At 48.9% G+C, this 14,810-nt stretch overlaps 1 protein-coding gene across 1 annotated transcript in view; it reads left to right on the top strand.

Annotated features, from left to right (window-relative positions):
• Positions 1 to 13,529: 13,529 nt before the first annotated feature.
• LOC137414209 (V-type proton ATPase 116 kDa subunit a 1-like) overlaps positions 13,530 to 14,810 on the top strand; it is a 20,269-nt gene continuing 18,988 nt past the window's right edge. Inside the window, exons 1-2 of the mRNA XM_078768960.1 lie at positions 13,530 to 13,646; positions 13,858 to 13,976. Coding sequence (XP_078625086.1) covers positions 13,530 to 13,646; positions 13,858 to 13,976 — 236 coding nt within the window. The remainder of the gene's footprint in view (positions 13,647 to 13,857; positions 13,977 to 14,810) is intronic.

Here is a 14,810-nt window from a genome sequence, read left to right as displayed (position 1 = left end):
TATCCAGCTGCCCGCTCCACCTAGTGGAGCACGGACGCGGCCGTTCAAAGCGAGGCCCGGCACGCACCGAGGGCCCGCTTCGGCTAAAAGTCGACCTAACCTCTAACCTGGTTACCGTCGATGCTTCACCTGGATTCTTACACCCCGCAGCCCGTTCCTTGCTCACACATCCAGCCGTCTCCATGCTCCTCGTACCTTTCCTTACACACCTCGGTACTCTCATTCCACTCACAGCCTTGGTCACACACCTGACCACCGAACACTTTGGCACACATTCGTTGGTCGCACACCTCACCAATACACCTCTTCGCACCCCCTCCTCTGTCACCTCCTCTGTGACAATCACAGGTGTGCTCTCATTCGCACACCCAACCACGTGCCTCACTACCAACTCCAGCGTGCATTCCCACTCACGCTCTACCATTCCAGGTGTACATCCTTCCATCCCAGGTGTACATCCTCGCTCACCTGTCACAACCAACTCACGCTCCTTGTCACTCTCAATACTCTCACCTCCATTCTTGACAGCGCACTCACCCTTACTCTTGACAGCGCACTCTTTCCTCATGCACCTGTCCGTCACACACCTTTCTCGCGCACACTCTCCCGTTACACCCTCTGTAACACTCACCACAGGTGGACACTCTTCCTTACTTCTGACAGCGCACTCTTTCCTCATGCACCTGTCCGTCACACACCTTTCTCGCGCACACTCTCCCGTTACACCCTCTGTAACACTCACCACAGGTGGACACTCTTCCTTACTTCTGACAGCGCACTCTTTCCTCATGCACCTGTCCGTCACACACCTTTCTCGCGCACACTCTCCCGTTACACCCTCTGTAACACTCACCACAGGTGGACACTCTTCCTTACTTCTGACAGCGCACTCTTTCCTCATGCACCTGTCCGTCACACACCTTTCTCGCGCACACTCTTGCGCACACTCTCCCGTCACACCCTCTGTAACACTCACCACCCCGCGCTTCCACGTGCTCCCTCGCACACGCGCTACGACCGACTCACTCTCGCCAGCACACTCACTCCTTGGCACGCACTTTTTCCTCACACACCCCAGAGTCGGACTTTCTTGCACACTTCCATTTTCGCACACCAGACCTGTCGCACACTTCACCAACGGCCTCTCACGAACACCCGGGTCTATCTCGACCCCCAAGCCTCTTAAATCACCTGGCGCATCATACGCACGACCATATTGGTCACCACTTACACCGGGTCCTCTTCCTCTTCGCTTCTCCTCCATCACCTGCGAATCCCTCATCCGGTTAATGAGCACATCATCACGATCCAAACACAGACTTTGGACCAATTCTTTTATCTCCTCTTTTATCTCTTTCTTATCCCCTCTCCGTCGCTTCTTAATTTCGCTCATCCCTTCTTCCACTTCTTCTAATTTGTGCTTCACCTCTTTTATTCCCCGGTACGTCTCCTCAAGCTCGTCCTCCAAGGCTACCTTGACCGTTTCCATGTGCGTCCTCACCTGCCGGTCCTTCGTCTCCATTACCTCTACCACCTCGTCCAACCTCGTTGTCAGTCCCTCACGTACTATCTGACATTCCCTCTTTGTCGCTATTAAGTCGTTTTTTATGTCGTTTTGTGTCGCTTTTAAACCTCCTAATACTGCAGTGTTCCTTTGAACCTGCTCCGTTAGTCCTTTTTGTCCCTCCGTCAGCTGTTCCACCTCCTGCGTCAGGTCCTCTATGCCCCCTTGTAACTTTACAGTCCCCTTTCTCACCTCCTTCTCCATGTGCTCCTTACAGTGCCTCACCTCCTCGCGCACTCCTCCGACCTCCTCACTCACTCCTCTTCTGATCTCCTCTCCCATCACTTGCATCTCCTGCCCAGATGCCACCCTCATCTGCTCCATTTCCTCCCTGTGAGCATCCAGTTTGGTTTCTACCCCCATTCTGACCCCCTCTATCTGCTGCTCCATTTGTTTAACTTCCCTTTCCGCTTGGTCCCTCATGTCCCTCAATTTGCCTTCCATACTGTTTTCTAACCCCTCTAACCCATTTTTCACTCCCTCTATCTGATTCTCCTGGGCAGCCATTCTATTTTCTACCCCCGTTAACCCATGTTTCACCTCTTTTATCCCGTTGTCTAACCCCTCAAAATTATTGTCTAACTTCCCAATTTTCTTGTCTAACTCCTCAAAATTATTGTCTAACTTCTCACCGGTACCCCTCATTTGGCCCTCTAATCGCCCACTATCAACCCTCATTTGCTCACTCTGAGCATCCATCCGGTTCCCCATCCGCTCACCCAATCGCTCAATCTGGCTCCCCATACTCATCTGTACAGCTGCCTGTAGCTGCGCAATGAGGGCCTGTATGTCAATCGGCTGCATGTTAAAGCCCGGTGATACAGCGGGCTCGGCTACCGCGCGCTCTTGCGAGGCGCCATTTTGCGTGCCTGCTACCCTCGCTGTTTCGCTCTCCTCATGTCCCTCATGTCCCTCAATTTGGTCCTGGACCGACCCTGCTTCACTCTCCCCTACCGGACCCCAGCCGTCTTGATCCGCCATAGCGCGACTTTCAAAATTCGGTTTTTTATTTTATTTTCGTAAAACAAATTCAAATTTCGCCGTTATAATTTCGCGCGGGAAACGCGCTCCGAATCGATTCGGTCGAGCGCCGTACGCGCTCCGGCTCGATTTTCCCTCCCAAAATTTGGGCCTAACTAATTTAGTCCCGGGTTCGAATTCCACTCCTCGACACCAATTGTTACAGACACGACTTTGATGTTAAAGTGGGCCGAGCGGAATGGCCGTCGTGTCCGCACAAATTACCCGACTATACTCGACGTTGACGAAGTCGCGCGATGCTGGCTCAATAAGAAAAAGAAGACACCCGGCTGGACTACAATAACACAATACGACACCAGGGGTTCAGTTCTCAAGACCTCCGGAGGAGGTTATATTAAGGCGGAAGGTTAGATTACAACTACAAGAGGGACAGCATAGAAAGACAAGCACTTAGACACAATCTTATATTATTCCCAACAGACGACAGATAAACGGGACAAAATGCTGACTCACACGGGGATTGATGGCAAGGAAAGGCAGGTAGCGATGGCTCCAGGTGCACCTGGGCTCAAAGGTCAGAATCGACTCGGTCCGGTCCAGAGATGCGGGGAGGTCGCAGCGCTCGGATGGCGTCTTGTCTGCTCAAGCTGGGGGCGCATCTCTCTCAGCGCTCGCAGGTGGCTTTCCTTCTCCAAGCTGGGTGCGCATCTGACGTCACATCCGGCGCGGGGCCGCGTATATCCGGCGGGGAGTGACACGCCCTCGGCTCGTTAGCTCCGCCTCGTGGAATCGGCACGTTGCTTCTCATTGGGTGCGTGCGGGGGGTTTACCAGGCTCCGCCCTTGACGAGGAGCTGACAAGGAGCCCCTTCGTGGTAACCCCGTGGAGCGCATGGTCTATGGCGCTAATCGAGCCGGTGTGAGGACGCATCCTCCCCCGCTCCGCCGCCATCTCCTCTGTTGTTGTTGTAATTGTTGGGGAAGAAGATGGAAGGAGGTATGGGAAAGGTCCTAAACTCACTACTGATGCCATATAATCACATTCTGGTGCAACGAAGAGTCATAATTAATGGAGACGAGGCCTTAACTGACATAGAATAAGAATAACTAGGAAGATGTCCGAAAGTTGTCTACGTGTGGTGCGGTGGACCTGGGCACGACATTTAATGGGGGAATAAGGGGAAGGTCGGCTCTACTGATTGTTATTTACATGCAATGGGACTAGGGAATGGGGGATCGGGGAAAGTTGGGGAGTATTGGAGAAAATAGGGGAATATTTACAAGCGGATATGGAGGCCAAATTCCATATTCGCAACATTGCACCCTTCTCTACCCTCGGGGCGTCCCGACCCGATAAATTTTTACCTACTTTAGTGTGGCACGCAATGTAGTTCCCTCTACTATTAACTCTACCCTGAGTGCGACAGTTTTACAGATATTCACAAATGAGTAAATATGTCCCCCTGCGACGTTGCACCCTTCTCCTCACAGAAACACACCCACAGGATAACCGAATCCGGAAAGAATTCTCAAACTAAACATACAGCCGGTAGGGAGCATTATTTACAAGACTACGCTGCTATTTACACTACGATCCAGGACCTGTTTTTGGAGGAACACATGCAGATGTTATGCATAGAGAGAGCGCGCTTGCCAACATCGATACACCAACCCACGAGTGCTCTGTGGCCGACGGCCTTTAATAACGTGCAGAGCACCCTTCCCGAGCATCAACAGCACCACCCCACCACCAATCGGTGCAGTCACCATTGTTCATTGGAATAAAAATAAATTCGACAACCCCTAACCCTGCAGGTGTCTCTTGCTCTTCTTGTGGTGCACTTGGTGGTGTTAACTATTAGTGGTTCACCTGTATGGCATAGGTGCCACGTTGATCCATAGGTCCATCCCCGGGTGGTGCTTGGCCGCAAACGAACTGCGGTCCATCGTGGGTGGCCACAAACATTGCGGTCCATATGGTGTATCGATCCCGGCAGCAAACAGCGAAAGTGCAGGCCCACAACTGCGCAGCCAGCACCTCTCTCTCCTCTCTCTCTACCCCAAAGCCAGATCCTCGGAGGTGGGAGACAAAAGAAGAAACAAGTGAGTAAGGTGGTAAGGGCGCAAAAGTGCACGCAATGTAAGGTGATGCACACTGGGGGCACATGGGAACCAGGTGAGACAGGTACGTTCCTATCGTACGCCCCCCCCCACCAGGTAACCTACATGGCCCCTCCCTTACCCCTTACTGCATCCACAAAACACAACACTACCCATAAACATCTACTTTACAAATCGACAAACATCCCTACTGTCTTCCCCGTTCCTCCCATAAACCAAATTCGTCTTCTCTCCCTCCTAACCAATCAAATTTGCCATTTTCAACTCTCATCAAAATTTGCCATCTCCAACTCAACATCATAATTTGCCATCACCAATTCATCATCAGTCCCTCCTAGGGAGGGAGAGATGGAATCACCCCAATGTCTCATCCACGTCGTGATGCGTCTCACAAATCCACAGCAATCTCATTTCCTGCACACAGAACAAAGAAAACACAGGTGTGGAGTCATCATCATCACCTCAGGTAAGTGGCTGCGTATGGTGCGACAGGTTCATCAATCCTCACTATTTCCTAAATGACTTTAACAACTTTACACTACCCGGGGTCTCTCTCCGGCCAAACCATTGGCCCTCTTACACTATGGGTTCTAAAAACCAATTCCCATTGGCCAAACTGTGGTGCTCTTCAATTTGGGGTCTCACTCCCCCGATTCATCTCCCGGTGCCCTCGCACAATTTCTGGGCTGCGGCGTGTACCTCTCCCAGTGGGTCTACCCACCTGCACACCTCCACCACTGCAGTTGCCTCCGAGCTTACCTGCTCCTTGCCCTAACCTAACTACCTGGGGAAGGCCCTCTGGCACTCTCCCCACTCGGTGCCCTCTCTGGCACTGGGCTGCCCGATCCACACCCGGGATCCTCAGGCACCCACTCACAACTACCGGCTCCCAGAGCCCACCTGCGGCCTCACCTGGCCGACATCCTCACAGTGGTGGAGTGCCCAACCAACTACACACACTAACAGGCTACACGCCCAGCCATTTCCACAACACTAATGCACCCATCCACAACACCATTCTGCAACCGCACCACAAATGCCAATATCCAACCACAATTTACCTGTAGCCTCTACCTAACACTTACACTACCCGCCCCGGGTACTCGTGAAAGGGGTCCACTCTTCCCCCATCCACACCTTCGCACCATGCACACCACTCCGTACCACTTACTCCAACTCTCTCCACACACCTGTATTTGCACACCTGTGCTCTCACACCTGGTGCCACCTGCACCCTTCTCTCCCCAAGCGCATTCGCGCTGATCCACACACTCACTACTCACACACTGCTCCACACACCTGTCCAGTTGCACACCTGTGCAATCACACCTGTTCAATCCTCACACACACGGCATCATCTCAGCTAACTACTCCCCTCTGAACTTGCGCTTCCCAGTCGTCCCTTTAAACTATTGCGCTCCCACGTCATTATCATCCATACTAAACTACCTGCGTCCCCACTACAGGTATCAGTCACTAACTAACCTTAACGTTACCTACTGTCATCTTCGCTAGATCCCTACACACAATATCCTAACCCACCCGGGCTAGTTTTCACTGCCATACACCCCATAAGCTATTGCTCCTTTGCCCCCCATATGGGAAGGATGGTGGATTTGCCATCCCACCACATCGGGGGTCTCTCACTACCAATTTCGCACATCAAATTGCAACAAATTAAAAATTTGCCAATCACTGCCCATCATCTGCCAATCACTACTGCCAATCCCTTGCCAATCATCAAATTTTGTTTTTCTCTGATTTTGGGTCCAAAACACTAACCTCATCACCCGTCTACTCACTAATGCCTCTCGGTGCGCCAATTCCTGTCCAAAGCCCGGCTTCGTAAAGCCAAGCCATGGATGCTGGTTGTTTTGTGCCGGCGGCTGGATGCGTCCGGCATTCGGGGCAGGGACGGGGGCTTACCCGGGCCGAGATCCCACGCACCACCTCGGCGTGGAGCCATCCAATGTCCCGATCTCGACCTGCCGGCGCGTCTCAACAAAACGTGGTCGCCATGACGACCCTTCCTATCCAGCTGCCCGCTCCACCTAGTGGAGCACGGACGCGGCCGTTCAAAGCGAGGCCCGGCACGCACCGAGGGCCCGCTTCGGCTAAAAGTCGACCTAACCTCTAACCTGGTTACCGTCGATGCTTCACCTGGATTCTTACACCCCGCAGCCCGTTCCTTGCTCACACATCCAGCCGTCTCCATGCTCCTCGTACCTTTCCTTACACACCTCGGTACTCTCATTCCACTCACAGCCTTGGTCACACACCTGACCACCGAACACTTTGGCACACATTCGTTGGTCGCACACCTCACCAATACACCTCTTCGCACCCCCTCCTCTGTCACCTCCTCTGTGACAATCACAGGTGTGCTCTCATTCGCACACCCAACCACGTGCCTCACTACCAACTCCAGCGTGCATTCCCACTCACGCTCTACCATTCCAGGTGTACATCCTTCCATCCCAGGTGTACATCCTCGCTCACCTGTCACAACCAACTCACGCTCCTTGTCACTCTCAATACTCTCACCTCCATTCTTGACAGCGCACTCACCCTTACTCTTGACAGCGCACTCTTTCCTCATGCACCTGTCCGTCGCGCACACTCTCCCGTTACACCCTCTGTAACACTCACCACAGGTGGACACTCTTCCTTACTTCTGACAGCGCACTCTTTCCTCATGCACCTGTCCGTCACACACCTTTCTCGCGCACACTCTCCCGTTACACCCTCTGTAACACTCACCACAGGTGGACACTCTTCCTTACTTCTGACAGCGCACTCTTTCCTCATGCACCTGTCCGTCACACACCTTTCTCGCGCACACTCTCCCGTTACACCCTCTGTAACACTCACCACAGGTGGACACTCTTCCTTACTTCTGACAGCGCACTCTTTCCTCATGCACCTGTCCGTCACACACCTTTCTCGCGCACACTCTTGCGCACACTCTCCCGTCACACCCTCTGTAACACTCACCACCCCGCGCTTCCACGTGCTCCCTCGCACACGCGCTACGACCGACTCACTCTCGCCAGCACACTCACTCCTTGGCACGCACTTTTTCCTCACACACCCCAGAGTCGGACTTTCTTGCACACTTCCATTTTCGCACACCAGACCTGTCGCACACTTCACCAACGGCCTCTCACGAACACCCGGGTCTATCTCGACCCCCAAGCCTCTTAAATCACCTGGCGCATCATACGCACGACCATATTGGTCACCACTTACACCGGGTCCTCTTCCTCTTCGCTTCTCCTCCATCACCTGCGAATCCCTCATCCGGTTAATGAGCACATCATCACGATCCAAACACAGACTTTGGACCAATTCTTTTATCTCCTCTTTTATCTCTTTCTTATCCCCTCTCCGTCGCTTCTTAATTTCGCTCATCCCTTCTTCCACTTCTTCTAATTTGTGCTTCACCTCTTTTATTCCCCGGTACGTCTCCTCAAGCTCGTCCTCCAAGGCTACCTTGACCGTTTCCATGTGCGTCCTCACCTGCCGGTCCTTCGTCTCCATTACCTCTACCACCTCGTCCAACCTCGTTGTCAGTCCCTCACGTACTATCTGACATTCCCTCTTTGTCGCTATTAAGTCGTTTTTTATGTCGTTTTGTGTCGCTTTTAAACCTCCTAATACTGCAGTGTTCCTTTGAACCTGCTCCGTTAGTCCTTTTTGTCCCTCCGTCAGCTGTTCCACCTCCTGCGTCAGGTCCTCTATGCCCCCTTGTAACTTTACAGTCCCCTTTCTCACCTCCTTCTCCATGTGCTCCTTACAGTGCCTCACCTCCTCGCGCACTCCTCCGACCTCCTCACTCACTCCTCTTCTGATCTCCTCTCCCATCACTTGCATCTCCTGCCCAGATGCCACCCTCATCTGCTCCATTTCCTCCCTGTGAGCATCCAGTTTGGTTTCTACCCCCATTCTGACCCCCTCTATCTGCTGCTCCATTTGTTTAACTTCCCTTTCCGCTTGGTCCCTCATGTCCCTCAATTTGCCTTCCATACTGTTTTCTAACCCCTCTAACCCATTTTTCACTCCCTCTATCTGATTCTCCTGGGCAGCCATTCTATTTTCTACCCCCGTTAACCCATGTTTCACCTCTTTTATCCCGTTGTCTAACCCCTCAAAATTATTGTCTAACTTCCCAATTTTCTTGTCTAACTCCTCAAAATTATTGTCTAACTTCTCACCGGTACCCCTCATTTGGCCCTCTAATCGCCCACTATCAACCCTCATTTGCTCACTCTGAGCATCCATCCGGTTCCCCATCCGCTCACCCAATCGCTCAATCTGGCTCCCCATACTCATCTGTACAGCTGCCTGTAGCTGCGCAATGAGGGCCTGTATGTCAATCGGCTGCATGTTAAAGCCCGGTGATACAGCGGGCTCGGCTACCGCGCGCTCTTGCGAGGCGCCATTTTGCGTGCCTGCTACCCTCGCTGTTTCGCTCTCCTCATGTCCCTCATGTCCCTCAATTTGGTCCTGGACCGACCCTGCTTCACTCTCCCCTACCGGACCCCAGCCGTCTTGATCCGCCATAGCGCGACTTTCAAAATTCGGTTTTTTATTTTATTTTCGTAAAACAAATTCAAATTTCGCCGTTATAATTTCGCGCGGGAAACGCGCTCCGAATCGATTCGGTCGAGCGCCGTACGCGCTCCGGCTCGATTTTCCCTCCCAAAATTTGGGCCTAACTAATTTAGTCCCGGGTTCGAATTCCACTCCTCGACACCAATTGTTACAGACACGACTTTGATGTTAAAGTGGGCCGAGCGGAATGGCCGTCGTGTCCGCACAAATTACCCGACTATACTCGACGTTGACGAAGTCGCGCGATGCTGGCTCAATAAGAAAAAGAAGACACCCGGCTGGACTACAATAACACAATACGACACCAGGGGTTCAGTTCTCAAGACCTCCGGAGGAGGTTATATTAAGGCGGAAGGTTAGATTACAACTACAAGAGGGACAGCATAGAAAGACAAGCACTTAGACACAATCTTATATTATTCCCAACAGACGACAGATAAACGGGACAAAATGCTGACTCACACGGGGATTGATGGCAAGGAAAGGCAGGTAGCGATGGCTCCAGGTGCACCTGGGCTCAAAGGTCAGAATCGACTCGGTCCGGTCCAGAGATGCGGGGAGGTCGCAGCGCTCGGATGGCGTCTTGTCTGCTCAAGCTGGGGGCGCATCTCTCTCAGCGCTCGCAGGTGGCTTTCCTTCTCCAAGCTGGGTGCGCATCTGACGTCACATCCGGCGCGGGGCCGCGTATATCCGGCGGGGAGTGACACGCCCTCGGCTCGTTAGCTCCGCCTCGTGGAATCGGCACGTTGCTTCTCATTGGGTGCGTGCGGGGGGTTTACCAGGCTCCGCCCTTGACGAGGAGCTGACAAGGAGCCCCTTCGTGGTAACCCCGTGGAGCGCATGGTCTATGGCGCTAATCGAGCCGGTGTGAGGACGCATCCTCCCCCGCTCCGCCGCCATCTCCTCTGTTGTTGTTGTAATTGTTGGGGAAGAAGATGGAAGGAGGTATGGGAAAGGTCCTAAACTCACTACTGATGCCATATAATCACATTCTGGTGCAACGAAGAGTCATAATTAATGGAGACGAGGCCTTAACTGACATAGAATAAGAATAACTAGGAAGATGTCCGAAAGTTGTCTACGTGTGGTGCGGTGGACCTGGGCACGACATTTAATGGGGGAATAAGGGGAAGGTCGGCTCTACTGATTGTTATTTACATGCAATGGGACTAGGGAATGGGGGATCGGGGAAAGTTGGGGAGTATTGGAGAAAATAGGGGAATATTTACAAGCGGATATGGAGGCCAAATTCCATATTCGCAACAATATATATATATGGTATATATATATATTGTTGCGGATATGAGATTGGCATCCATCCATATCCGCTTGTAAATATTCCCCTATTTCCTCCATACTTCCCAACTATCCCCAATCCCCCATTCCCTAGTCCCATTTTCTGTAAACAACACTCTGTAGACCCGACCTCCCCCTATTTCCCCCATTAAATGTCGCATCCAGGTCCACAGCATCTCATGTAGACAACTATAGGACATCTTGCTAGTTATTCTTAGTCTATGTCAGTTAAGGACTCGTTTCCATTAATTGTGACTCTTCGTTGCACCAGAATGTGATTGTATGGCACCGTTAGGAAGTTTAGGACCTCCCAATACCTCCCCGCAGCTCTTCCTCACGGTTCAGCAACAACAACAGCGGCGGCGGCGCGGGGAGTGTGCGTCCTCACTCCGGCTTGGTTGGTGGGGGGTGTTGGGAGGGCACCATGCCTTTCCAACGAGCCGCCATCGAGCATGTGCTCGACGGGGTTACCAAGTAGGGGCTCGCTGTCAGCTCCTCGTCAAGGGCGGAGCCCGGTAACCCCTGCACCCAATAGAAGCGGCGGACCGATCCCATCTGGGGCGGAGCCAAGGAGCCGAGGGCGTGTCACTCCCCGCTGAGCATGCGCAGGAAGAGGGAGGTGACGTCAGATGCGCCCTGAGCTGGGAGAGAGAAGGACGCCACCTCCGAGCGCTGCAATACCTCCCCGCATCTCTGGACCGGACCGTGTTTGATTCTGCCCCTGAGCCAAGGTGCACCTTGTGCTATCGACTGCCTGTCCTTCCCTGCCATCAATCCCTGTGTAAGTCAGTCTTGTTCCGTTTGTCTGTGGTCTGTCTGGGATAGATAAGATTGTGTCTAAGTGCCTATCTCTTCTGTGTCTTTACCTCATTGCCTTGTAATCTACCCCTTTTCTCCCCCACTAATTATATCCTCCTCCGGAGGTCTTGAGAACTGTACCCCTTGCGTCGTTTCATTTATCCCAGTCGTTGTGTCCTTTCCTTCATTGATTTAGCGTAGCGCGATTTGGCCAACGTTCGAGTGGAATCGGGTGAGTTGGGGGTAATCGGGTAAACTGTGCGAACACGGCGGCCATTCCGCTCGGCCCATCATAACATCTTAAGCCGTGTCCGTAACAATATATATATATGGTATATATAGACAACTGGTATATATATATATATATATATATATATATATATATATATATATATATATATATATATATATATATATATATGTATGTATGTATATATATATATATATATATATATATATATATATATATATATATATATATATATATATATATATATATATATATATATATATATATATATATATATATATATGAAGGGGTCTTATATATGAAGGGGTCTTATATATGAAGGGGTATATATATACATATATTTTTTTTTTTACATACAGTGCATTCTGAAAGTATTCAGACCCCTTCACTTTTTTCACATTTTGTTATGTTGCAGCCTTTTGCTGAAATCGTTTATATTCATTTTTTACCTCATAAATCTACACTCAATACCCCATAATGACAAGGAGAAAACAGGATTTTAGAAAGTTTTGCAAATTTATTAAAAAGAAAAAACTGAAATATCACATTGACATAAGTATTCATACCCTTTGCTATGACACTTAAAATTTAGCTCAGGTGCCTCCCATTTCTCTTGATCATCTTTGAGATGTTTCTACACTTTGATTGAAGTCCACCTTTAGTAAATTCAATTGATTGGACATGATTAGGACAGGCACACACCTGTCTATATAAGGTCTCACAGCTGACAATGAATATCAGAGCAAAAACCAAGCCATGAGGTTGAAGGAACTGCCTGCAGAGCTCAGAGACAGGATTGTGTCGAGGCACAGATCTGGGGACACACAACAACAACATGCATTTTAAGGCCATTTTCCCTGCTGGAGCGGGGGTTAGCCTATCTAAGGCTGGGGAAGCCAGATCTCATACAGATCTGGGGAAGCCTACAAAAAAATTTCTGCTGCCTTGAGGGTTCCCAAGAGCACAGTGGCCTCCATAATTCTTAAATGGAAGAAGTTTGGAACAACCAGGACTCTTCCTAAAGCTGACCACTCGGCCAAACTGAGCAATCGGGGGAGAAGGGCCTTGGTAAGAGAGGTGACCAATAACCCGATGGTCACTCTGGCTGAGCTCCAGAGATCCTGTGTGGAGATGGGAGAAACTTCCAGAAGTACAACCATCACTGCAACACCCCACCGATCTGGGCTTCAGGGCAAAGTGGCCAGACGGAAGCCTCTCCTCAGTGAAAGACACATGAAAGCCCGCTTGGAGTTTGCAAAAAAGCACCTAAAGGACTCTCAGACTGTGAGTGATAAGATTCTGTGTGTCCAATCAATTGAATTTACCACAGGTGGACTCCAATCAAGGTGTAGAAACATCTCAAAGATGATCAAGAGAAATGGGAGGCACCTGAGCTAAATTTCAAGTGTCATTGCAAAGGGTCTGAATACTTATGTAAATGTGATATTTCAGTTTTTTCTTTTTAATAAATTTGCAAAACTTTCTAAAATCCTGTTTTCTCTTTGTCATTATGGGGTATTGAGTGTAGATTGATGAGGGAAAAAATGAATTTAAACGATTTCAGCATAAGGCTGCAACATAACAAAATGTGAAAAAAGTGAAGGGGTCTGAATACTTTCTGAATGCACTGTATGTACATATATTATATACATATACATATACAGGGTGGTTCAGAAAGCATATATGTGCTACTTGCGTCAGATTGTAGGTATTTCGTAAAGTATACTTACTTTTGAAACATCCTGTCCATACACGTTATTTTCTTGCAGTGGCTTTTTTTCCACTTCTTTTTTACATGATGTAATCAATTAAAATTAGTTTGCTGTGTTTTTTTTTGTTACATCCTGCAATGTGGTGTAATTATTTCAATGATTAATTCGATTTTTTTTCTCAATTCTATGTCATGATGACTGATGTCAATTTCTTTTTCAGCAACGACATTTTCTTGGGCAATACTGTCCTTCAATTGGACCCCGTAGTCAAAGGTGTCTTCAATGGACCTTACCCATTCGGGATCGATCCGGTTAGCCTCTATTTTATTTATACTTACCATAATGACATTTGTTTTATACGAAGCACTTGTTTTCCTTTTAATAAAAAAATAGAGTCTGCCCATTTAGTAGTTCTTGTGTGTGGATTACATGTACAGTATAACGAATCGATGGAAAGGCTTCATATGAGACAGATGCTGCAATTTATTGATGAGCTCTTTCCATGTGTCTTCCTGTTGCCAGATCTGGAACATTGCACCAAACAAACTCAACTTCTTGAATTCATTCAAGATGAAGATGTCTGTGATTCTGGGAATTGTTCATATGACCACAGGAATCTGTCTCAGCCTTGTCAACCACATGTATGTATTATGACCTTCTAAACATGCTTTATGTACCTTACAACTTACTACTTATTTATTCGATGCAACAAGTTTCTTCTCATTCAACTCTAACCTTCTCAGAGCTTTCTATGGATATGACCTAAATGGAGGAAATGATTTGTAATGTTACATGTTAACCAACGGTGTTAATTACAATATAAATTTTGACTTATGTCTTTGCAATTTTACCAAGTTCTTACTTGGGTGCTCTTCTCTCTTCACCATAACAAATTCATTTTGCTGTAAAATGCATATTTATGCTTATTTATGGCCCCACATGTCCCATTTGCACAAATGATTTAGGCTTAATACCATCTATCTGCTTATTAAAGGCTAATACCACATTTTTGAAATATTGCGGTCAGTGTCTTGCTTCCTGATTTTCTTTCCTGTCTTGTATGTTTTTATGTTGTCTACAATGGGGGTGTACCTTTTATGTAACACGGCAAGGGGAAAACCCACCTTTCAAAGCGCTGATGCCATTAAAGAAAATTCCTGGAATAAGAGTTAGTGTTTTAAAGAACTTTTAATTTACATTTAGTGTTTAATTTACAACTTTAATTTGCATTAATTTACCTTTAATTTGCATTTACCCTTACATTTAGTGGTATTGGCCTTGTTTCACTGGTAACAAACATTCTTATTGTCGATATATAATGAATATTCCAATAGTTCATCTGAATATTTAAAACGTTATAATGCTTCAATATCCCGCTATATGCAGCACTTCATAATGAAAGTACCAGTGGATGTCACACCTTCTGATGACTTGTAATGGCTATTGGGTAGAAAATATGAATATCTGTGAGAAGT

The sequence above is a fragment of the Myxine glutinosa genome, unplaced genomic scaffold (assembly GCF_964187855.1).
Source record: "Myxine glutinosa unplaced genomic scaffold, kmMyxGlut1.1 SCAFFOLD_765, whole genome shotgun sequence".
Classification (NCBI taxonomy): domain Eukaryota; kingdom Metazoa; phylum Chordata; class Myxini; order Myxiniformes; family Myxinidae; genus Myxine; species Myxine glutinosa.
This window is presented reverse-complemented; position numbering and strand designations above follow the sequence as displayed.